The sequence below is a fragment of the Falco punctatus genome (assembly GCF_963210335.1).
Source record: "Falco punctatus genome assembly, chromosome: 2".
Classification (NCBI taxonomy): Eukaryota; Metazoa; Chordata; class Aves; order Falconiformes; family Falconidae; genus Falco; species Falco punctatus.
This window is the reverse complement of record NC_137581.1, coordinates 3,736-26,866: the sequence shown is the minus strand read 5'-3', so window position 1 is coordinate 26,866 and position 23,131 is coordinate 3,736. Positions and strand designations below refer to the sequence as shown.

The window sequence follows — 23,131 nt, the reverse complement described above, 5'->3', positions numbered from 1 at the left end:
GCCCCGTTCCTACCACAGGGCAGGATGGGGCCGGAAGAGCCCCGAGCTCCCCAGAGACACGTCCCCGGGACCGCCAATCTGGGCGAGGCTGCCCGCAAGCAGGATCAAGCAGTGCCTCTGGCCCTGGGCACAGAGTGGGCAGGGGGTCGAGGACCAACGCCCCCTCGCTCCAGTGCTGGCAGTGGGGAGGAGGATGGAGGGGCACAGCCCCTGCTGCCCCCCCAGAGGGCAGCTGCAGGAGGACCCCAGCCCACAGCCATGGGAAGGGCCAGCCTCACCTCGCCGCCCCCCAGGCCCACAGCCAGCCACCAGCCCTGTAGCTCCACACACAGAGTGATCCGTACCGTTTTATTCTGGAGTCTTACACAAGTAGGGAGGGAAGACCTTCACCGGGAAAGGCGGGGGGAGGGGTTGTCAGATCCAGACTAATATTAAATTATCAGGGATTAAATTAGCAAGAAAAACATAACTGTTTTGTCTCAGGAGAAAGTGCCCAAGTGCTGCATGTGGCCAGGGCTGGAAGCAACACTCAGCTGGAGCAGGACAGAGCTCTCTCATTGGGACGCCGGCCAAGGCCCTGGCACTGCTGCACGTGGCACACATGCCCTCGGCACACGTGCCCTCTGCACACGCACGCAGGCATGCACATGCACCTTCCTGGGACGCGGCCGGCGTTTGGTCCTTGGTTTGAGTCCCCACTTTGGCAGCCATCTGGCCTCCAAGCGTCAGGGCGGTGAGAGGACCCGTGCCTGGCCAGCACCTGCCCACCCACCCCTGGCTAGCAGCAGTGCACAGGGCCCCCCACCAAAGACCGGGTAAGCACAGCCCAGGCTGGGGGATGCGGAGGGGAGGACAGCCATGCTGTAGGCCCAAAGACAGCCGGCACAGCCCACCCTGCGCATGAGGGAGTGTAGTGTGAGGCTGGGGGGGTGGCCCCCGGGTCAGCTTGGCGGGGGAGTGCAAGAGCAGCTGCCTGGGAAACACCAGGGATCAGCCAGGAGGGAGCTGCAGCAACCCCAAAGCTGGGAGAGAAGGCAGGACCCAGCCCCCAGGCTGCCAGCTGCAGCGGGTGGGAACCCGCAGCCCCTCCATAGCTTCGTCTTCATCTGGAAATGAAGGCGGCAGGGCAGGGCTATTCCTGGTGGGCAGGGAGGAGGCCCGGGGCAGGGGGCTGCACTCCTGTTCTGCCCCTGGGGGCTGGCAGAGGGAGAACTGTGGGGCGTCCTGTCCCACCCCAGGGTGTGCAGTGGGGTCTGGGGCATGCGGGCCCGGCGCAGGTGGTGTCTGATGGCCCACAGGGGTGCCGGGAGGCAGGGGGGGCTCCCAGCCATCGTGCAGTGCCAGGGGTCTGTGCGGAGAGAGTGCAAACGAGCCAGGCAGGGCTGGACTCTGCCCTGAAGGGGAGATGTGGGATGGGGAGCGCCCCAGCCTCCCCAGGCTCCTCTCCCCAGGCAGGACCAGGGCCCTGCTTGCAGCCTCCCGCTCCCTGCCAAACCAGACCCCCTCCCGTGCTCAGCGGGCAGCCCCTGGCTGCAGCAGGGCCCAGGCTGCATCCCCCGCTCACCCCCAAGCACGTGGCCCAGCCCCACGCCAGCGGCCAGAGGTCACAATTCAGGTCCATGGTGCCCGTGGCCAGAGCACACAGGGGGGCGGTGGGGGCGGCTCACTGCTCCTCCAGCCAGGAGGGCTTCTCAGCACCAGGGGTCTTCAGCTTGATGTTGAACTGCTTGAGGGTCTGCTCCAACTGCTGCTGGTTCCCAGCAAAGTAGGCAGAGATGGCATTGTGGAAGAGCAGTAGCTGCTTGTGCATCACCTTGATCTGGGAAGAGCAGGAGGGGTCAGCCCGCCGTGAGCCTGCACCAGGAGAAGGGGCAGGCAGCAGGGACATGGCCCCCACCTAGTGCAGGAGCGGGAGGTCAGTGCTGCTGCTGACAGCCCCCAAAAGCTGAAAGCTGTGAGAAGGCCGTGCGGCAGAAGCCACAATGAGAGGTGGGCAGAGACGGGTGCTCCCCTGCCCTTCCCCGCTGGTGCTGCCCACCCAAAGACAGGTCTTGGGCAGGCGGCTGCAAGGCAGCACAGCCAAGGGACACAACTGGTGCATGGCAGACCCCCACTCTGCGCCCCGTGGCCCCTTCCCAGCCCCACCTTGTTCTCCTCCAAGAACTTGAGCTTGATGGCCACATCAGCACGCAGCTTTTCGTACTTGTCCTTGTGACTCTGGAACTGGCTCTGGGCCGCGTCCAGCCGGCACAGGGTGCTGGCATCCCGAGGGCCCATGCTCAGCTCCTCTAGGTCCGTGCGGTACGCATCGTACTCCAGCCTGCGTAGGGACAGCCGGTGTCAGAGCTCCGCTGCAGCCCTGCAATCCCCCGCCCCGGGAATGCCGTGCACCTGTCACGAACCCAGCCCCAGCCCACACCGCCATTCTACCTGGCTGTCTCATACTGCTTGACTGTCATGAGCGTGTCCTCCATGGTCTTGTTCACCAGCGTATTGATGCTGGAGACAAAGAAGTTGACAGCACCCAGTAGTGTTTCTCCATTCTTGCAGAGCAGTTTCTGCGTTTCCGCATTGTAACCAAACTCCTCCTGGGAGAGGAGGATGAGTCAGGGTCCATACCAGCAAGGCCCCCTCTCTCCTCCCACACACCCAGAATCAGCCTGGCCCCAGGTGTTGCTAGGAGGTGCTGCGACACGGCCTTTCACGCTCTCCCTGGCCCCACAGCCTTCACCGAGGATAGTTATCCCCAGCCTCCTCCTCCTCACGCACCTGAGGTGCTGTGGAGCAGAGAGCCGCCCCCAGCTGTGCTGCAGAGCCCAAGGTTGATTTGGGTGTCTAGCTCTCCTTCCCAGGCACGAGGGGCTGCAGCACAGGCAGAGGTGAGGCATGCGCCATCTCCCCAGTGGGCATACCTGCAGCTCAGGAGACTTCTGGCTGAGGTCCGCAAAGGCATCCCCCAGGGCGTGCTGTGTCTGCACCAGGCTGTAAAAGTGGTTGGTGAGAGCCCGTGCGAGCTGCAGCACACACTCGTACTTGCGCTTTGTCTCCCGGAGCAGCTCAATCTGCGTCTCCAGCTCCAGGTCCACGGTGCGGGAGCCCCGGCCAAACCGCTCTGAGATCAGCTGCTTGGTGCACTACAGGGCAAGGGAAAGAGGCATCAGGAGCTCCCGGGTGCCTGGTTGACAGGGACAAAGCATGCCTTGCTGCTATGGGCAGCAGAAAGCTGCAGAGCTGTCTCTGCAAATTCTGCGGGGAGACCCCTGGGGGCATCCTCCACCTCCTGCTACTCCTTCACCCCTAGTGCAGGGACTGGCCCAACTCTGAGCTTCCTGCATTGCCCCTGGCAGCCAGCTGGGCTATCCTGATGGTCTCGAGAAGCAGCTCACCTTGTATGTGTTGATACCCCATTTCTTGACGATATCAAACTTCTCCACGGCGATGCCACGGACGACTTCCTCTCCTCCAGTGGCTGGGCTGGGGTGGGGCTGGTGCAGCCCAGAGCCTGGAACAGACAGAGCCCTGTGTGGCATCAGTTCAGCAAGGCAGCAGCGTGTGCGAGGGCACAAGCCAGGCTGCTCACCCAAAAGCAATGGTGTCCTCCCAGGGCACCGTGGTTCTGCCTGGAGCACTAAGGGCAGTGCAAGAAGCACAGGGCTTCACAGGGCTGCAGTGGGGCTTGACAAAGCCCACGTACAACAGACTCATGGTCCAAGCAGCACCCACTCCTGTCCAGGAAGCTGCTGCTGCACCTGCTGCAGCACAGTGCCAGGCACCTTGCCCTGCTCAGGCCCTGGGCTGGAGCAGCTCTCCCTTGCTGGCGTTAACAGGCTCCAGCCAGCCTTGCACTGCTGCACACCAGTTAACCGTCTTGCTGGCATCATGACCTGATGCCTCGTGCGTGCTTTCAGGGAACCGGCTGCCACAAGCCCTTCCAGAGTGTTCCAGGCAGGGTCCCAGTAGTGCTGGCAGCCAACCCGGCAAGGAAGGCAGCAACCTCAGCCTGCCTGCAGGAACCAGCCCTGGGGCTGACTTGCCACCAGCCCAGCCACGTCTGCTCTCACAGACGGGCCCCGGTGCCTCCCAACTTGTTCCTTGCAGCCCTGAGCAGCATCCTGCCCAACTCCCCTCCTCACTGAGCAGCCCAGGGCAGAGATGGCGACCGGCAGCACCTTGGGGAGGCACACACATGGGCTCCTCACTGCAGGAACCACCTCCCACAATCAGGCACCACCTGGGTCTCACCTTTGAGCCACCGAGGGCCCTGGCAGCGCCACCCTCTACCCCAGAGCACTGGGACAAACACCCCGCTACAGCTGCCATGGGAGGTGAGCACTGGGAAGCTCTTCCTCCTGCAGCGGCGGGCTCGCCTGCCTGCACGCTGGCAGCAACATGGGGCTGCAGCCATCTCTGTGAAGGTGCCCCGAGGGACCCTAGCACTAACCAGGTGCCCTAAACCCAGGGTGAGGAGCCCAAGCTCAGGCTGGGGGGCTGTGGAGCACCAGCCAGGGGCCAGATGGCCACAGTACCTGCTGAAGCACCACCCTGGTTGGCCATCCTGCTGGCGGCAGATGCACTGGGGGAGACGGATGGTCCTCGGGGTGGGTGAGGTTGGACAAGACAGCCTGAAAATGGAGGGGCTGGCAGGTGTCGAGCAGAGAGGGGTGAGAGGAGATGGGGTGGTGTGACAGGCATGGGGGCAGGAATGGGCAGGACAGAGGATGAGTGTGCGGGTAGGATGGCAGCAGGGGAGAGCAATGGGAGCAGATGAGTGTGAAGTGAAATCAGAAGGCACAGCTGGCTGCCAGACGGCAACCTCCCATACCAATCGTTCCCTCCCCACTCCTTCCATCCCATCAGCTGACACCATTGTGTCCTGTGAGCTGAGAGCTGGACAGGCCTGGCATGACAGAGACATGGGGACAGAAACCACTACACATGCCCCTGTGGCAACGTATTTGGAAGAAAAGGGACATGTGGCCTATCAAAACTCACTCTTGCCTTAGCAGCTTGATATGATTAAAAGCTTTGCCTGCTCAGCAAGGCCGCAAGGTTGTGAGAAAGACACTGAGAACAAAGAAAACGGGATCTTTGGCAGTTAAGCAGGCAGAAAAACAGGAGCTGAGCTGGGAGCTGATAACTGCAGGAATGTCAACAATTTTAAAGATGGGACTAACTGCTTGTGTGCCTTTAACCAATTAGTTAATTTTAACCAATTAGTATAGCAGTGTCTGAACAGGGTATGTAACCAACAGAATTAAGGTGTGATGTGTGTACGAATATGAAAATTGTATATAAGCTTGCAGAAACTTAAGTAAAGCGTCTTCAACTAGGATCATATAGATATGTCATTGAGTCCATTATTTCACTCCTGCATGCCCCCTCCTGCCACCCACCCATGCTGCTCTGGCACAGCAGGCCGGGAGCAAATGCATACATTCCCTCTACCTGTGCAAATCCACTCGCTTAGGCCCAGCATGGCACAGAGTGCCCAGGGTTGAGCAACAGCCTGCTGTGGAACAGCTGCTTGGAGCAAGAGTCAGGGGACAAAAACTTGTGTGAAACAGGACCAGGAGGGATATGGCTGTGCCAGAGCTGCCCCAGCAGTGCTGGCTTGACCCAGCCCATCACCACTGATGATCATCACAGACCCACTGGACCTGGACAGTGATCCCAGGGGGGTGCAGGCACCAGCAGGGCCCCGGGGCTGTGGAATGCCTGTCCATGCCACCGCCTGGCAGGCAGGATGCTCACAGCCATGCCTTGCTGTCAAGAGCATCTGCAACTCCAGGACTGGCCTGAGCAACAAGAAGAGAAAGTAAGTGGAGACAGGGGGCTCAGAGCCACCCTGTCTCATCCTGCCACGAGCAAGCTATTCCCGTCCTCGTCGCACAACTGCTGGCACCAGCACCCCCAGAGCTTCCTGTTCACTGGAGGAAGGACTCGAGACCCACCCCACCTCAGCATGGCACAAAACCCAGGTGCCACAAGCCACAGCCCTTGGCCCCGGGAGCATTATGCAAAGGACCCTCCCCAGTGGGAGACCCCATGCCTGCAAGACAGGGAAGTGCCTGTGGCTCAGCCCTCCTGTGGTACCTCCCTGTTAGTTCCTGTGCATGGAGAGCACGAGAGGAGCACAATTAGCAAAGTGGCAGCCCCTCGCTCCAAGGCTGCCAGGCTCTGCCAGGGGCACATGTGTGCCAGCCTGTCAGCAGAGCCCAAGCCCAGCAGGAAAGAAAGGGAAGGAGCTGCCTTGTGCTGGCAGGAGCTGCCTTCCCAGGAAGGAAGGAGGCATTGTGCCAAGCGGCCAGGCTGAGGCAGAACTGCATATCAGGACCAGAGAAGGGACACACCCCAGGGCCCAGGCGACAGTCCAGCTTGGAGACAGAGCTACTGCCCATGCACCCACACAAGACCCACACGAGACCTGCCCGGCACCACTGCAGACCATGGCCTGGCAGAGGGGGCAGGCTCCTGGGCCCTGCAGCTTGAGAAGCATAACTCCTTCCCTTCCCTGTAGGCTTCCACGGCCCAGTGAGGAAATGAGCTGTGCCGTCCTTCCCGTGATGAAGCCTCTCCCTCCCACCTCTGCCATTGCACAAGGAGCAGCACTGCCCTTGCCAGGCAGCCCCAGCTTTCCTCCACTGCCCCAGCCTCATCCACGCAAGCCAGCACTGTGGTCCAGCCTACCTTTGATGGTGCTGGTGGGGATGATGCCTTCTGCTGTGCCCCCGTAGCCGCCAGATACGATGCTGGTTTCGTTGAGGTTGGGCCCCGACACCATCACTTGCTGCAGGTCCTGGAACAGAGGGAGCAGCGCAGGCAGCTGAGGCGCAGAGCCAGAGCACGTGGCAGAGAGAATAGCACAGCCCTGATGCATACAGCCTGGGGCACAGCAGCGTGGCACAGCCCCATGCAGCCCAGAAAGCAACATCCGCGGGTCCAGCACGTCCCCACCTGGCCCCAGCCACAAACCTGCTCCAAGCTGTCATCCTCCGGCAGGCTGCCCGTGTCCCCATTGCTGCTGATGGGAATCTCCATGGTGGCAGCCTTGCTCATGATCCCATCCGACATCCTCAGGGCCTGCAAGGACACAAACACTGCACTGGAGCCTGGGGACCATGGAAACATAGAGACCACCCCCCTGAGGCCAGGGTCCCTGGGCTTTCCAAGCGAGGACTCCACAGGACCAAGGCCTGGGCTGAGCTCGCGATGGCCAGCTAGCAGGCAGAGGACAGCAGGCAGCTGATGCTGCACTGGCAGCTTTGTGCACTGAGCAGCCTCTGCCACCTGCCTAGGGGCCTCCTGCAGTCACTGCCCACTGCGACACTGCACAGCGGTCCCTTGGGATGTGCCACCCTGGCTCCCAGCAAGCTCCCAGCAGAGCTGCATGTCCCAGAGGAGCCAGCCCCAGCCCCACTCCTCACAAGCCTGGAGTATAGCAGCTGCCAGCCATCCTGCGCTGTTCTTCCCATCCCTTTGACCCACTGCTTGCATGCCTTTGAACAAGATGGCACTCCCCCACCCCTCACGAATCTCTGGGTACAGCAGCAGTCCGTCTGTCCGGACTGGGTGGCAGACCCTGCCTCAGGAAAACCGAGGCTTTGCAGCACAGCAGCTCCTGGCCCTGAGCCCAGGAGAACAGAGCCAAGAGCCACGTCCGCAGCCAGGCCAAACACCAGAGGGGGGAGTGGCATGGGCCCCACTGCACCCAGACCGGTCAGAGCACATTCCAGGGCAGGATGCCAGGCACCTGAGCACCGGCCCGATCCAACAGCCCCACGCTCCGTTACCTGCCTACCTAGATGGGGACACTGCCCCAACGGCTGGACCCCCGGGAGAGGGCCCTGGCTGAAGGGGAACCGCGATGGCCCAGCCGGGGAGATGACAGTGTGGGAAGAGCTACAGCTGGCAGGGCCGGGACTCTGGGTCCCAGCGCCCCTGGCTGTGAGGCCACACAGCTGCCGGTCGGCAGAGCCGGCTGCCCCGGGGCAACGGCCAGCACCAGTGGCCGCTTTTGGCAGGAGGTCTGTAGAGCCGGTCCCGCACAAAGCCGGCGAGACGCAGCACCCAGCGCGGCGGGACAGGCCCGGGCAGGCGGCCAGAGGCAGAGGCTGCGACGGCGGCCCCGCTTCCCAGTCTCTCTCAGCCAAACCTCCCCGCTCCCCGGCGCCGAGGGACGGCCTTGAGCTGGCTCCCTCTCGAACTGGGGCGGCTGCAGCCCAGTGCAGCCGGGGAGGGGCCGCAGGGCCCGGCGGGGGGCTCCGCGGGCGAGGGGGCCGGGACCCCCCCAGACCCCGTCCTGGGCGGGACGCGAGGTCAGACACGTCCCCAGCCCTCCCGCTGCTCTGCCCTCGGCACGGCCGCCCCGGGAACCGGCCGTCCCGGACGGGGCCCCGCCGCGGCCCCGTGCTGCGAGCCCCGCCGCGGAGCGCCCGGCCCCGGCCGTCGCTGTCCCGTAGGCTGGGCTCACCCTGCCAGGGCTCCCGGCGGCCCCTCCGGGCCCCCGGTTCCACCGCCAGCCCCGGCCCGTCCCCCGCCCACCTGCGCCGCCCCGGCCGCGGCCGGGCCCCCCCGCCCGGAGGTCGACAGCCCCGCTCCGTCTCGGTCCCGGGCACGCCGGAAGCCGCGTCACGCCACGAGCGAGGGCCGCCGGGAGACGGGCCGGAAGTGGCGTCACCGGCGGCGCCGGACGGAAGCGGACCCTCCCGGCGGAAGCGCCGCTGCGGAGGCCGGGCGGCCCGCGGTGGTGGGGCCCCTCCGAGAGCGGCAGGGCCTGGCAGGCCTCTGCGGCATGGAGCCGGCGGCCGAGCACCAGCAGCAGCTCCGCAGCGTGAGTGCGGGGGCCTGGGGCTGGCGGGAGCCTCGGCTCTTGGGTCGGGGGGGGGCTAGTGGCGCCTGGGGCTGGTGGGGGCCAGGGGTCGGTGGGGCCCGGGGCTGGGGGGGCCGGTGGGGATGCAGGGGCTCCGCTGGGGTCCGGAGTCGGGCCGGCTGAGCTGGTGGAGCCCCGGGTTGGTGGGGGTCCCAGAGGTGCTGCTGCCTTGGCTGGGACAGGCACCGGTGTGAGCGAGCATGTGCCGGTGTCACCTCTCTTCCAGCTGCGGGACTTCCTGCTGGTCTACAACCGGATGACCGAACTCTGCTTCCGGCACTGCGTCTCCAACCTCAACTACCGCCTGCTCACTGGGCGTGAGGTGAGGCCCCGGGGTGGCCAGAGCCCCTGGGTCTGGCAGGGCTGGCCACTGCGAGCTGCACTGATCCTCCCCATCTTGCAGGAGACGTGCCTCGACAGCTGTGCTGGAAAACTGGTCCACTCCAACCACCGCCTGATGCGTGCCTACGTGGCACTGATGCCCTCCATCATGCAGCGCCGTGTCGCTGACTATGAGGCCGGTGCAGCCCCAGCATCCCAGAGCTCAGCCCAGGAGAAACAAGCGCCAGTAACTGCCCTGCCTGGGGCTGGGGGCCCCAACCCCTCTCCTGGCCCACCAGCAGCTCCAGACCCTGGTGAGCCCTTGCAGGGGGCTCCAGGCACTGGCACATAGCATGGCTCTTGATCTGGATTGTGCCTTCTGGCAGCAGCGGTGGGCTGGGTGGCTGCAGGATGGATCCAGGCCCTGCATCACCAGTGGGAGAAGTAACGTCTCAGCACTGCAGCGCAGTCTGGACCTCTGCATGCTGCCAGTGGTCTGGAACAGCAGATCTGCCCTGCACTAAGACCCAGCCTTGTGGATCTGTGTCCTCTATGCGTCGGCATCAAGAACCTCGTGGCAGTGCTCAAGTCTGTTCTGTGCCTGGTGGGGCCAACAGTGTGCACGGGGGGCACCAAGAAAGAAATCACAGTGCCTGGCTCTCCGGTTGGGTGGGATCCCACCTAAACTCTGTCCTAATGGCTCCCATGCTGGGCTTTCCTGCTCTAGACTGGGGTGCCTGTATTTCTAGGAAACGGTTTCCTAGGGCTAATAAAATGGTTTTTTTGTTAATGTCTTGCTACTAACGCATCATGAGGGTGAGTAGAGCCCTGGCTCCTCTGGTCTTACTGGGTGGTGCACCCTGCAGGGGCATGGGCCATTCTCCCTGGTGCCAAGGGTCAGTGTTGCTCATTCTGGGAGCCTTTTTGTCCCCACTTTGGCTGTTGGCATCGGAACTGGCTGCAGGTTGTGGCTCTGCAGGTGCGAGTCCTTCCTCGAGGAGGTAGCAGAAGCATCCTCGTGGAGTGCAGCCAACTCTGGCCCTGGGCAGAGCAAGGAGGTGCTGGATGTGGCCGAACCCGGTGGGGATTCAGAGAGGGGTCAGTTTCTCCTGGTCATGTGATGGGTGCACGGCTGCAGTGGTTCTGGGCGTGCCAGGCCCAGCCACTGAGGCTTGTAGGCTACTCAGGCTGGAAGGCAGCCAGGACTGCCACCCCCACAAGGGACAGCCACCTGTGCTGGATGGTTGGGAAAGGGCTTGGGGGGACTGTTCACCTGAACATATTTAATTTAAAGGTCCTTGAAGCCATACAACCTGCCAGCTTCCTGCAGCTCCTGTCCCTGACTGTGGGGAGCAGATCCACAGCACAGCTTGCTTGCAGCTGATCTCAGCGATTGCCACAATGGGCAGTGCAGGGCTGCAGTTCTGCCAGCAGAAGGGTCACCCCGGACCCCAGAGAAGGGGGTTTCCATCCTGCACCCCTCCTCTGAGCGCCTGCGGCAGGGCTGTAGCCTGCCTTGGAAGCACACAGTTGTTTAGGGTGCCAAAGACCTTTAAGGTCGTTGAGCCCAATTGTTAACCCAGGACCGCCAAGCCCACCACTAAACCACGTCCCTGAGCACCACATCCACATGGTTTTTAAACACCCCTGGGGATGGCGACTCCACCACCTGCCTGGGCAGCCTGTTCCAGTGCTTGACCACCTCTTCAGCGAAGACGTCTTTTGCAATATCCAATCTAAACCTCCCGTGGCACAACTTGGGGCTGTTTCCTCTTGCCTTACAGACCCGTTGGCATCCAGGGAGGGACACAGCCCTCCTGGGCTCAGCCAAGCCTTGTCCCTGGTGTAAGGGTCCAGAACGCTTGGGTGTTCCCTCCCTGCCAAGGTCCCTGCCTGCCCTCATCCTGCCTGGGAGGCAGGGAGAGCAGAGCCCCAGCCACCCCTTCTCGCAGCCTCTCCAGTCCAGGTGCACGCTCTCCACCTCCAGAGACTTTTTCCAGGCCCCTGGTGTTCCCAGCCCCTTCCCCAAGCCCCTGCCTCGGTGGCACCTGGGTTAGCAGCAGTGCTGTGCACAGTGCCAGCACTGCAGGGGCTGCACCCGCAGCAGCAAACTGGCACAGGCAGCCCTTTCCCGAGCCCCGCAACACCGTGGTCTCTGCTCCCACTACCAGCAGAGCTGACAGGTGCTGCTCACGGGGACGTCTGCCCTCAGGGATGTCTGCCCGTGGGGGATGTCTGTCTCCGCTGCCCTCTTCAGCACCGGCGCTGGGAGGTTGGCCCCTGTCGCCCTGCTGGTGGTGCTCGGATACGCCACTGTCCCTTCTGCGCGGCAGCACTGTCTGCTCCCCGGGGCGCCGGGGTCTGCATCAGCCCTGGCCAGGCAGAGGCCGGGGTTGGGATAAATTAATCACGATTTCACTGGTGTATCGGCAAACATTGAGCCTGGCAGCACGCAGCTATTTCTAGAGCTGTTGTGTGGCTCCAGGCTTCCCAGATCATAGTTCTTCTATTTTCACAGTTCAAAGATAATTTTCTAGAGACAGGTGTAAATGCACTCTGACCCATGAAGTTGTCTGGCTTTGGGCTGTGAGGACTGGGCAGGGACTGGCAAAAGCTACTTTGATGCTTTTCCCTAAGCATCTCTTGCTTGTAGCTCTCAGAACATTACTGTAAGCAAGCCCTTCGTCTGACCTGGCAGAGCCCGTCTTCAGAACAGCCTGGGTCTCTTCCTACGTGAATTGCCTCTGCTCTGTCTTTCTCTCCCAACGGTTCGGTTACTCCCTGGCAGTGGGATGGTGGCCGCGTGGCAAAGGGAACTGTTGCTCACAGCAGAGTCTCTGGCAGCTGATCACCCCATCCCACAGAGCTGCATGGGTGTAACAGCCAGCTTCCAGAGGCCCATGCCTCTTCTCCATGGGGCTGAGCACCCCACTGCTAAAAAGCAGCAGCTGGGAGGAGATCTTCATGGGTGAGCTGCAGACTGAACAGTGCCCGAGATGGAAGGCAGATGCCCAAGCGAGGAGACAGCATGCCATGGAGTCCACCTCTGTGGCATGTGGCTCTCGCGCTGGGGCTGCTCGGTGCAGGACAACCCCTGATGGAGCAGGAGGACCTGCGCTGGGGCTGCTCGGTGCAGGACAACCCCTGATGGAGCAGGAGGACCTGCGCTGGGGCTGCTCGGTGCAGGACAACCCCTGATGGAGCAGGGAGTACAGCAGCACTCCCAGCCTGCTGGGAGGTCGTGTCCTGGTGGAGGGGCAGCTGAATCTGCCAGTTTCAGTGCAGCACTTGCAGCATGGGGAGGAGGCTGTGCTGGGGATCTCATCAGCATGTATGAACAGCCGATGAAAGAGGGGAGAGATGATAGGGCCACACTCTTCACGGTGGTTCCCAGTAACAGAACAGAATCACAGAACAGTCGGGGTTGGCAGAGACCTTTGGGGGTCACTGTCTCCAACCCCTGCTCAAGCAGGGCCACCCAGGGCTGGCTGCCCAGCACCGTGCCCAGATGGCTTTTGACTGTCTCCAAGGATGGAGACTCCACCAGCTCTCTGGGCACCCTGTGCCAGGGTTTGACCACCCTCATATGAAAAAGTTTCCTGGTGTTCAAATTCCATGTGTGTTAATTTCTGTCCTTTGCCTTGTCTGGCATTTCTCCATGTTGAACTTCATGAGGTTCCTCTCTGCTCATTTCTCTAGCCTCCCGAGGCCCCTCTGGATGGCAGCACAGCCCTGTGGCCTATCAGCCATTCCTCCTTGCAGACTTGTAGAGGGTGGTCATTAATGACCATCATCCACGTCATTAATAAACAACATCATCCAGCATTAAGCAGCACTGGCCCCAGTGCTGAGCCTGGGAGACTCTGCTGGTGTCTGGTCTCCAGATGGACCCTGCGCCACCGATCACAACCCTCTGCGTCCAGCCAGTTGCCAGCCCACCTCGCCGGCCACTAACCCATGCTTCATTGGCTTGTCTATGAGGAGGAAAGGGTGTCCCAAGGGTGAGAATCCATGGGCACGAACTGAAATTCGACTTAAACATAAGAAAAACTTTTTCACTGTGAGGCTGGTCTAGCAGTGGCGCAGGTTGCCTGGTGCAGGAGTGAAATAATGGACTCAATGACATATCTATATGATCCTAGTTGAAGATGCTTTACTTAAGTTTCTGCAAGCTTATATACAATTTTCATATTCGTACACACATCACACCTTAATTCTGTTGGTTACATACCCTGTTCAGACACTGCTATACTAATTGGTTAAAATTAACTAATTGGTTAAAGGCACACAAGCAGTTAGTCCCATCTTTAAAATTGTTGACATTCCTGCAGTTATCAGCTCCCAGCTCAGCTCCTGTTTTTCTGCCTGCTTAACTGCCAAAGATCCTGTTTTCTTTGTTCTCAGTGTCTTTCTCACAACCTTGCGGCCTTGCTGAGCAGGCAAAGCTTTTAATCATATCAAGCTGCTAAGGCAAGAGTGAGTTTTGATAGGCCACATGTCCCTTTTCTTCCAAATACGTTGGCACAGCCTGTGGGGTCTCCATCCTTGGTCAGCACCAACTGGATGTGGTCCTGTGCAACTGGCACTGGCTGATGCTGCTTGAGCAGGGAGTTGGACCAGGTGACCTCCAGAGCCCCTCCCCCTAACCGCAGCCATTCTGTGGGTCTATGAAAAATGCTTCACCAGCTGGGTAAAAGCTGGGTTACTGACAGGTCTGAAAATGTAATTATGAGAGTGAAGCATCATGTAGAGATTTTAGCTCCTGGCAGAGACATGGCTGCTGTTGGGCAGATCGTGCGTTTCAGTGTGTTTGTCATCTGCCTGTGGAGATTAGTGGATGTTTGCCACCTTTTTCCTCTGCCCAGCGCCTGGTGCACAATCTGCTTCTGGAGTTGTTTTACCGTCTTACAAGAGATGACCTGTGTTTGCAGAGCTATCTGCACAAGAGCGTACCCTCAGCTACAAAGAATGCAAGTCAAGGTTGTGATCGGGCAGGTGGTGTCCTGATGAACAGCTCTGCTGAAGAGGGTTGTGGGGGTGACTGTGGGAACTGCCAGGAAGCCAAGTTCTGGGCTAAACAGCATCATAGCTACCAGCACTGAAGGGGTGAATGCTGCAGTGCTCCGCACCAGTGACACTGCGGCTGTCCAAGTTCACAGACCAGAGGAGTACCGAAATGATTTGGGGTCTGGTGAAACGCAGTGTTTGGGAACTGAGGGCAGACATGTCAAACAGAAATGTAGCAGATATTTTCAGCAGGAAAGAGGATGAACTGTGCAAACAACTTATGCAGGACAGTGGTGGATAACTTGTCACCAGGAGACCTGGATGTTTCAGGGCTGTGTATGCAGGGAGGGATTGCTAGTGCTCCACCTCAATTCAAGGCAGGTCTAGGTAGAGCAGGTTGCCCAAGGCAGTGTCCAGACGGATGTTAAATATCTCAAAGGATGTAGATTCCCCTTACTCTGACCCTGCTCTAATGTGTGATCACCTTTATGGTGAAAAGTTTTTTTCGGGGGTCCCCACTCTTTGTCACAGCCTGGCTGAACTTGGTGGTCAGCCTGGCACACTTGGCTTTCTGTTCCTGCTTGGGCACTGCTGTTGGGCAAGCAAGGAGAAAGCCACAGAAGCCAGAGCTGAATTGAAGGTCCCTGGGGACTGCCCAGGGCCCCAGCACTCCCTGTGCTGCGAGAGGTGCGACAGCTTCAAGTGTGTGGCCTCTCGAGCTGAGCAGGCAGATGCTCCACCTGGGAGCATCTGCTGTGCTCCTTGTCTCTTTGGGCAGAAGAGGCTGATGCCATGTGGTCAGGTCACCCTTGGGCTGAACCAGTATCACCACCAGTCTCTGGGCAAGCAGCTCACTCTGCAGCTCCCCGGCTTTGCAAGCTGCTGCCCACAGGTCGTTCCTCAAAGTGTTCGTGTCAGGGCTCCGGCTGCTCTCCAGCTGCGCAGACCCTGATGGACACTACAGCAGCTAGGCCTTGGAGCTGCTCCCTCTTGCAGAGTCACTTGGTCCCTGAAAGCAGGGGGGGCTGCGCAGGTCAGGAGCTCCTGAATACCCCAAACATGGGCTCCGTCTGCACTACCTGTGGGCTGCGCTGGGCTCCCATCCATGGACCCTCAGCACCTGATGTCCCCCCATCTCCTGCCTGACCCTGCCACTGTGCCACCCCAGGGTTCACACCATGCCCTGGGCTGATGGCGGTGAGGGATTTCCACCCTGCAGCCCTGGGACAGCAGGATAAGGTCCACAGGATGTCAAGGAGAGAGTGCTGCCATTGGGGTTTGGGATGTGCTTGGGTTAAAGCCACTGGCATTCATGACCAATGCCACCACCCAGCACTGGGCCAGGCTCACATGGCAGGGCCACAGGACTCCCACGTGCACCAGGACATGGTGAGGGGTTCCTTGAATATCCTTGTTAACAACTACTGGTGGTAAAGCAAGTGCATGCTTGCAGTTATTCACTCACGGGTGTCCAGATGGGTGGTTCTGAGGTGCTGCTGGGCCAGCGGCCCTCACCAAACCACCCCAGGAGCTGGCTGGCTGGTGGGTACGCTGTCATCATGGGTGAGCCGGGACCAGAGCCAGCACCGTTCCTGGCACTGGGAATGGTGTCCTCTTGGCCAACCTGGCACTGCTGAGACACCTTTGCCTTCCTGTCCCCAGGACCAGGGTCTCTCCTGGGGCTGGCAGCCCAGCCGGGGAGGCTGATGACCCTGCTCACCACGTGCCAGGACCACCTGCCACAGCCCCACAGGCCAGAGACCACAGCCCGGTGAGCAGCCCAGACATGGGCTCACCAGCACTCCTGCCAGGTGCAGGAGCAGGGCCAGCATGGAGCAGCCGTCGGTGCTGGGTTGCAGTGCTGTCGCAGGGTCCCCACCACCGGGCAGCCTCTCTGGGCACTGCTGGGCAGCACAGGGCATGGCACAGCACGGCACGGCACGGCTCAAAGCGGTTGTGGGCAAGAGATGAGCTCACCTGAAAGCACGCTTGCTTCTGGTGCAGCAAGGGTTCAGGTTTTGTATTGCAGAGACTGGAAACATTTATACAACAAAAAAATAAAAGAGCATAAACTTAAGAGGCACGTGATATCAGTCTCTAGTTCTGGCCACAATTAAGTAAACTTTGGTGAATTTTCTGAATTCTCGGTGACCCAGCGTTAGTTTATCTTATTTCTCAGCATGCTGACAAAACCCATGCTGGTGCCTGTTTCCTGCTGATCCTGTGCGCTGACAGCTGCTCCTGCCAGCCCCTGCACCCCCTGCCAGCTGCTGCACCCCACGCTGGCCACTGCAGCTGCTGCACCCCATGTCAGCCCCCGCACCCTGTGCCGGCACAGCCCACAGCTGCTTCATGCTGTAGCACTGCTCTGAGTCAGTCAGGGCTGGGAGAAGCTGTGGGGATGACTTTGTGTGAGAATGGATGGCTTCGACAAATAAAGAGGGAACTCAGGCCACTTGTCTCATTTTGTTTATTGTCCCTTTCCAATACTACAAGACCAGTCACCAGATGCTGTTCTTGGCATGGTGCATCATCTGCCCTTCCCTTCTTGAGGGGAGGTGGGGAGAGGGGAAGGGGAAGGGGAAGGGGAAAGGGAAGGGAAGGGAAGGGAAGGGAAGGGAAGGGAAGGGAAGGGAAGGGAAGGGAAGGGAAGGGAAGGGAAGGGAAGGGAAGGGAAGGGAAGGGAAGGGAAGGGAAGGGAAGGGAAGGGAAGGGAAGGGAAGGGAAGGGAAGGGAAGGGAAGGGAAGGGAAGGGAAAGGGAAAGGGAAAGGGACTGCTGCAGCACAGTTCTGCTTTGGCATGTAGTTACTGTGGATCTCTGATCTGCCACGCTTAAGGGACTAAGCCATCGCAGATGCTGAAAGCTGAAGCCCATTGAAGCCTCGTCACACAGCAGCAGCCCCTCTGATATTTTTCCAGGGCCTTTCTTGCCATATGTCCTGCTGCCACCTCACAGCCCAGACTAACATCTGGCACTGCAGCTGGACTCATGCCCTACCCCTCAGACCCTACCTCCGGGCATTGCCTCTCTCCCTGGCAGGACCCTGCCCGATCTGCCCCGGTGCCGGCCTGAAGTCTAACCCTTAGGCTCTTAGGGTTAGGGTTAGACTCAGGCTCTTAGGGTTAGGGTTAGACTCAGGCTCTTAGGGTGAGGGTTAGACTCAGGCTCTTAGGGTTAGGGTTAGACTCAGGCTCTTAGGGTGAGGGTTAGACTCAGGCTCTTAGGGTTAGGGTTAGACTCAGGCTCTTAGGGTTAGGGATAGACTCAGGCTCTTAGGGTTAGGGTTAGACTCAGGCTCTTAGGGTGAGGGTTAGACTCAGGCTCTTAGGGTTAGGGTTAGACTCAGGCTCTTAGGGTGAGGGTTAGACTCAGGCTCTTAGGGTTAGGCTTAGACTCAGGCTCTTAGGGTTAGGGTTAGACTCAGGCTCTTAGGGTGAGGGTTAGACTCAGGCTCTTAGGGTGAGGGTTAGACTCAGGCTCTTAGGGTTAGGGTTAGACTCAGGCTCTTAGGGTTAGGGATAGACTCAGGCTCTTAGGGTTAGGGTTAGACTCAGGCTCTTAGGGTTAGGGTTAGACTCAGGCTCTTAGGGTGAGGGTTAGACTCAGGCTCTTAGGTTGAGGGTTAGACTCAGGCTCTTAGGGTTAGGGTTAGACTCAGGCTCTTAGGGTTAGGGTTAGACTCAGGCTCTTAGGGTTAGGGTTAGACTCAGGCTCTTAGGGTGAGGGTTAGACTCAGGCTCTTAGGGTGAGGGTTAGACTCAGGCTCTTAGGGTGAGGGTTAGACTCAGGCTCTTAGGGTGAGGGTTAGACTCAGGCTCTTAGGGTTAGGGTTAGACTCAGGCTCTTAGGGTGAGGGTTAGACTCAGGCTCTTAGGGTTAGGGTTAGACTCAGGCTCTTAGGGTTAGGGTTAGACTCAGGCTCTTAGGGTGAGGGTTAGACTCAGGCTCTTAGGGTGAGGGTTAGACTCAGGCTCTTAGAGTGAGGGTTAGACTCAGGCTCTTAGGGTGAGGGTTAGACTCAGGCTCTTAGGGTTAGGGTTAGACTCAGGCTCTTAGGGTGAGGGTTAGACTCAGGCTCTTAGGGTGAGGGTTAGACTCAGGCTCTTAGAGTGAGGGTTAGACTCAGGCTCTTAGGGTGAGGGTTAGACTCAGGCTCTTAGGGTTAGGGTTAGACTCAGGCTCTTAGGGTTAGGGTTAGACTCAGGCTCTTAGGGTGAGGGTTAGACTCAGGCTCTTAGGGTGAGGGTTAGACTCAGGCTCTTAGGGTTAGGGTTAGACTCAGGCTCTTAGGGTTAGGGTTAGACTCAGGCTCTTAGGGTGAGGGTTAGACTCAGGCTCTTAGGGTGAGGGTTAGACTCAGGCTCTTAGGGTTAGGGTTAGACTCAGGCTCTTAGGGCTAGGGTTAGACTCAGGCTCTTAGGGTGAGGGTTAGGGTCAGGCTCTTAGGGTGAGGGTTAGGGTCAGGCTCTTAGGGTGAGGGTTAGACTCAGGCTCTTAGGGTGAGGGTTAGACTCAGGCTCTTAGGGTGAGGGTTAGACTCAGGCTCTTAGGGTTAGGGTTAGGGTCAGGCTCTTAGGGTTAGGGTTAGACTCAGGCTCTTAGGGCTAGGGTTAGACTCAGGCTCTTAGGGTGAGGGTTAGACTCAGGCTCTTAGAGTGAGGGTTAGACTCAGGCTCTTAGGGTGAGGGTTAGACTCAGGCTCTTAGGGTTAGGGTTAGACTCAGGCTCTTAGGGTGAGGGTTAGACTCAGGCTCTTAGGGTGAGGGTTAGACTCAGGCTCTTAGAGTGAGGGTTAGACTCAGGCTCTTAGGGTGAGGGTTAGACTCAGGCTCTTAGGGTTAGGGTTAGACTCAGGCTCTTAGGGTTAGGGTTAGACTCAGGCTCTTAGGGTGAGGGTTAGACTCAGGCTCTTAGGGTGAGGGTTAGACTCAGGCTCTTAGGGTTAGGGTTAGACTCAGGCTCTTAGGGTTAGGGTTAGACTCAGGCTCTTAGGGTGAGGGTTAGACTCAGGCTCTTAGGGTGAGGGTTAGACTCAGGCTCTTAGGGTTAGGGTTAGACTCAGGCTCTTAGGGCTAGGGTTAGACTCAGGCTCTTAGGGTGAGGGTTAGGGTCAGGCTCTTAGGGTGAGGGTTAGGGTCAGGCTCTTAGGGTGAGGGTTAGACTCAGGCTCTTAGGGTGAGGGTTAGACTCAGGCTCTTAGGGTGAGGGTTAGACTCAGGCTCTTAGGGTTAGGGTTAGGGTCAGGCTCTTAGGGTTAGGGTTAGACTCAGGCTCTTAGGGCTAGGGTTAGACTCAGGCTCTTAGGGTTAGGGTTAGACTCAGGCTCTTAGGGTTAGGGTTAGACTCAGGCTCTTAGGGTTAGGGTTAGACTCAGGCTCTTAGGGTGAGGGTTAGACTCAGGCTCTTAGGGTTAGTGTTAGACTCAGGCTCTTAGGGTGAGGGTTAGACTCAGGCTCTTAGGGTTAGGGTTAGACTCAGGCTCTTAGAGTGAGGGTTAGACTCAGGCTCTTAGGGTGAGGGTTAGACTCAGGCTCTTAGGGTTAGGGTTAGACTCAGGCTCTTAGGGTGAGGGTTAGACTCAGGCTCTTAGGGTGAGGGTTAGACTCAGGCTCTTAGAGTGAGGGTTAGACTCAGGCTCTTAGGGTTAGGGTTAGACTCAGGCTCTTAGGGTTAGGGTTAGACTCAGGCTCTTAGGGTTAGGGTTAGGGTCAGGCTCTTAGGGTTAGGGTTAGACTCAGGCTCTTAGGGTGAGGGTTAGACTCAGGCTCTTAGGGTGAGGGTTAGACTCAGGCTCTTAGAGTGAGGGTTAGACTCAGGCTCTTAGGGTGAGGGTTAGACTCAGGCTCTTAGGGTTAGGGTTAGACTCAGGCTCTTAGGGTGAGGGTTAGACTCAGGCTCTTAGGGTTAGGGTTAGACTCAGGCTCTTAGGGTTAGGGTTAGACTCAGGCTCTTAGGGTTAGGGTTAGGGTCAGGCTCTTAGGGTTAGGGTTAGACTCAGGCTCTTAGGGTTAGGGTTAGACTCAGGCTCTTAGGGTGAGGGTTAGACTCAGGCTCTTAGGGTTAGGGTTAGACTCAGGCTCTTAGGGTTAGGGTTAGACTCAGGCTCTTAGGGTGAGGGTTAGACTCAGGCTCTTAGGGTGAGGGTTAGACTCAGGCTCTTAGGGTTAGGGTTAGACTCAGGCTCTTAGGGTGAGGGTTAGACTCAGGCTCTTAGGGTTAGGGTTAGACTCAGGCTCTTAGGGTTAGGGTTAGGGTCAGGCTCTTAGGGTTAGGGTTAGGGTCAGGCTCTTAGGGTTAGGGTTAGTCTCAGGCTCTTAGGGTTAGGGTTAGACTCAGGCTCTTAGGGTGAGGGTTAGACTCAGGCTCTTAGGGTGAGGGTTAGACTCAGGCTCTTAGAGTGAGGGTTAGACTCAGGCTCTTAGGGTGAGGGTTAGACTCAGGCTCTTAGGGTTAGGGTTAGACTCAGGCTCTTAGGGTGAGGGTTAGACTCAGGCTCTTAGGTTGAGGGTTAGACTCAGGCTCTTAGGGTTAGGGTTAGACTCAGGCTCTTAGGGTTAGGGTTAGACTCAGGCTCTTAGGGTTAGGGTTAGGGTCAGGCTCTTAGGGTTAGGGTTAGACTCAGGCTCTTAGGGTTAGGGTTAGACTCAGGCTCTTAGGGTTAGGGTTAGACTCAGGCTCTTAGGTTGAGGGTTAGACTCAGGCTCTTAGGGTTAGGGTTAGACTCAGGCTCTTAGGGTTAGGGTTAGACTCAGGCTCTTAGGGTTAGGGTTAGACTCAGGCTCTTAGGGTTAGGGTTAGGGTCAGGCTCTTAGGGTTAGGGTTAGACTCAGGCTCTTAGGGTTAGGGTTAGACTCAGGCTCTTAGGGTGAGGGTTAGACTCAGGCTCTTAGGGTGAGGGTTAGACTCAGGCTCTTAGAGTGAGGGTTAGACTCAGGCTCTTAGGGTGAGGGTTAGACTCAGGCTCTTAGGGTTAGGGTTAGACTCAGGCTCTTAGGGTGAGGGTTAGACTCAGGCTCTTAGGGTGAGGGTTAGACTCAGGCTCTTAGGGTTAGGGTTAGACTCAGGCTCTTAGGGTGAGGGTTAGACTCAGGCTCTTAGGGTTAGGGTTAGACTCAGGCTCTTAGGGTTACGGTTAGACTCAGGCTCTTAGGGTTAGGGTTAGACTCAGGCTCTTAGGTTGAGGGTTAGACTCAGGCTCTTAGGGTTAGGGTTAGACTCAGGCTCTTAGGGTGAGGGTTAGACTCAGGCTCTTAGGGTTAGGGTTAGGGTCAGGCTCTTAGGGTTAGGGTTAGACTCAGGCTCTTAGGGTGAGGGTTAGACTCAGGCTCTTAGGGTTAGGGTTAGACTCAGGCTCTTAGGGTTAGGGTTAGGGTCAGGCTCTTAGGGTTAGGGTTAGGGTCAGGCTCTTAGGGTTAGGGTTAGACTCAGGCTCTTAGGGTTAGGGTTAGACTCAGGCTCTTAGGGTTACGGTTAGACTCAGGCTCTTAGGGTTAGGGTTAGACTCAGGCTCTTAGGGTTAGGGTTAGACTCAGGCTCTTAGGGTTAGGGTTAGACTCAGGCTCTTAGGGTTAGGGTTAGACTCAGGCTCTTAGGGTTAGGGTTAGACTCAGGCTCTTAGGGTGAGGGTTAGACTCAGGCTCTTAGGGTTAGGGTTAGACTCAGGCTCTTAGGGTGAGGGTTAGACTCAGGCTCTTAGGGTGAGGGTTAGACTCAGGCTCTTAGGGTGAGGGTTAGACTCAGGCTCTTAGGGTGAGGGTTAGACTCAGGCTCTTAGGGTTAGGGTTAGACTCAGGCTCTTAGGGTTAGGGTTAGACTCAGGCTCTTAGGGTGAGGGTTAGACTCAGGCTCTTAGGGTTAGGGTTAGACTCAGGCTCTTAGGGTGAGGCTTAGACTCAGGCTCTTAGGGTTAGGGTTAGACTCAGGCTCTTAGGGTGAGGGTTAGACTCAGGCTCTTAGGGTGAGGGTTAGACTCAGGCTCTTAGAGTGAGGGTTAGACTCAGGCTCTTAGGGTGAGGGTTAGACTCAGGCTCTTAGGGTGAGGGTTAGACTCAGGCTCTTAGGGTGAGGGTTAGACTCAGGCTCTTAGAGTGAGGGTTAGACTCAGGCTCTTAGGGTGAGGGTTAGACTCAGGCTCTTAGGGTTAGGGTTAGACTCAGGCTCTTAGGGTTAGGGTTAGACTCAGGCTCTTAGGGTGAGGGTTAGACTCAGGCTCTTAGGGTGAGGGTTAGACTCAGGCTCTTAGGGTGAGGGTTAGACTCAGGCTCTTAGGGTTAGGGTTAGACTCAGGCTCTTAGGGTTAGGGTTAGACTCAGGCTCTTAGGGTGAGGGTTAGACTCAGGCTCTTAGGGTGAGGGTTAGACTCAGGCTCTTAGGGTTAGGGTTAGACTCAGGCTCTTAGGGCTAGGGTTAGACTCAGGCTCTTAGGGTGAGGGTTAGACTCAGGCTCTTAGGGTGAGGGTTAGACTCAGGCTCTTAGGGTTAGGGTTAGACTCAGGCTCTTAGGGTGAGGGTTAGGGTCAGGCTCTTAGGGTGAGGGTTAGACTCAGGCTCTTAGGGTTAGGGTTAGACTCAGGCTCTTAGGGTGAGGGTTAGACTCAGGCTCTTAGGGTTAGGGTTAGACTCAGGCTCTTAGGGCTAGGGTTAGACTCAGGCTCTTAGGGTTAGGGTTAGACTCAGGCTCTTAGGGTGAGGGTTAGACTCAGGCTCTTAGGGTTAGGGTTAGACTCAGGCTCTTAGGGTTAGGGTTAGACTCAGGCTCTTAGGGTGAGGGTTAGACTCAGGCTCTTAGGGTTAGTGTTAGACTCAGGCTCTTAGGGTGAGGGTTAGACTCAGGCTCTTAGGGTTAGGGTTAGACTCAGGCTCTTAGGGTTAGGGTTAGACTCAGGCTCTTAGGGTGAGGGTTAGACTCAGGCTCTTAGAGTGAGGGTTAGAC

The 23,131-nt window shown here is 58.3% G+C and overlaps 2 protein-coding genes across 4 annotated transcripts; one reads left to right on the top strand and one right to left on the bottom strand.

The window, feature by feature from the left end:
• Positions 1-334: 334 nt before the first annotated feature.
• ARFIP2 (ARF interacting protein 2) lies at positions 335-8,668 on the bottom strand. 3 transcript variants are annotated; one of them, XM_080374868.1, is made up of 9 exons: positions 8,542-8,668; positions 6,973-7,080; positions 6,688-6,796; positions 4,527-4,637; positions 3,387-3,502; positions 2,913-3,134; positions 2,431-2,588; positions 2,146-2,320; positions 335-1,819 (listed from the first exon to the last, which is right to left on the bottom strand). In XM_080374868.1, exons 2-9 carry the CDS (start codon positions 7,069-7,071, stop codon positions 1,664-1,666), a joined length of 1,146 nt encoding a protein of 381 aa, XP_080230994.1. In that variant the 5' UTR covers positions 7,072-7,080; positions 8,542-8,668; the 3' UTR covers positions 335-1,663. The 3 variants fall into 3 exon arrangements, with proteins under 3 accessions (XP_080230994.1, XP_080230995.1, XP_080230996.1); XM_080374869.1 differs by lacking the exon at positions 4,527-4,637 and adding an exon at positions 3,581-3,628; XM_080374870.1 differs by lacking the exon at positions 4,527-4,637.
• A 28-nt stretch (positions 8,669-8,696) lies between these two features.
• Positions 8,697-9,980, top strand: TIMM10B (translocase of inner mitochondrial membrane 10B). The gene is made up of 3 exons (XM_080374871.1): positions 8,697-8,830; positions 9,096-9,191; positions 9,273-9,980. Exons 1-3 carry the CDS (start codon positions 8,792-8,794, stop codon positions 9,540-9,542), a joined length of 405 nt encoding a protein of 134 aa, XP_080230997.1. The 5' UTR covers positions 8,697-8,791; the 3' UTR covers positions 9,543-9,980.
• Positions 9,981-23,131: the final 13,151 nt, after the last annotated feature.

Excerpts from the sequence above, each read along its gene's own strand:
- TIMM10B (XM_080374871.1), top strand. The coding sequence starts at position 8,792 with ATGGAGCCGGCGGCCGAGCACCAGCAGCAGCTCCGCAGC. Across the intron at positions 8,831-9,095 it reads ACCAGCAGCAGCTCCGCAGC|CTGCGGGACTTCCTGCTGGT; the intron begins GTGAGTGCGGGG and ends CCTCTCTTCCAG. Across the intron at positions 9,192-9,272 it reads GCCTGCTCACTGGGCGTGAG|GAGACGTGCCTCGACAGCTG; the intron begins GTGAGGCCCCGG and ends CCCATCTTGCAG.
- ARFIP2 (XM_080374868.1), bottom strand. The coding sequence starts at position 7,071 with ATGTCGGATGGGATCATGAGCAAGGCTGCCACCATGGAGATTCCCATC. Across the intron at positions 3,503-4,526 it reads CCAGGGTGGTGCTTCAGCAG|GCTCTGGGCTGCACCAGCCC; the intron begins GTACTGTGGCCA and ends TGTCTGTTCCAG. Across the intron at positions 2,589-2,912 it reads AGAAGTCTCCTGAGCTGCAG|GAGGAGTTTGGTTACAATGC; the intron begins GTATGCCCACTG and ends CTCCTCTCCCAG.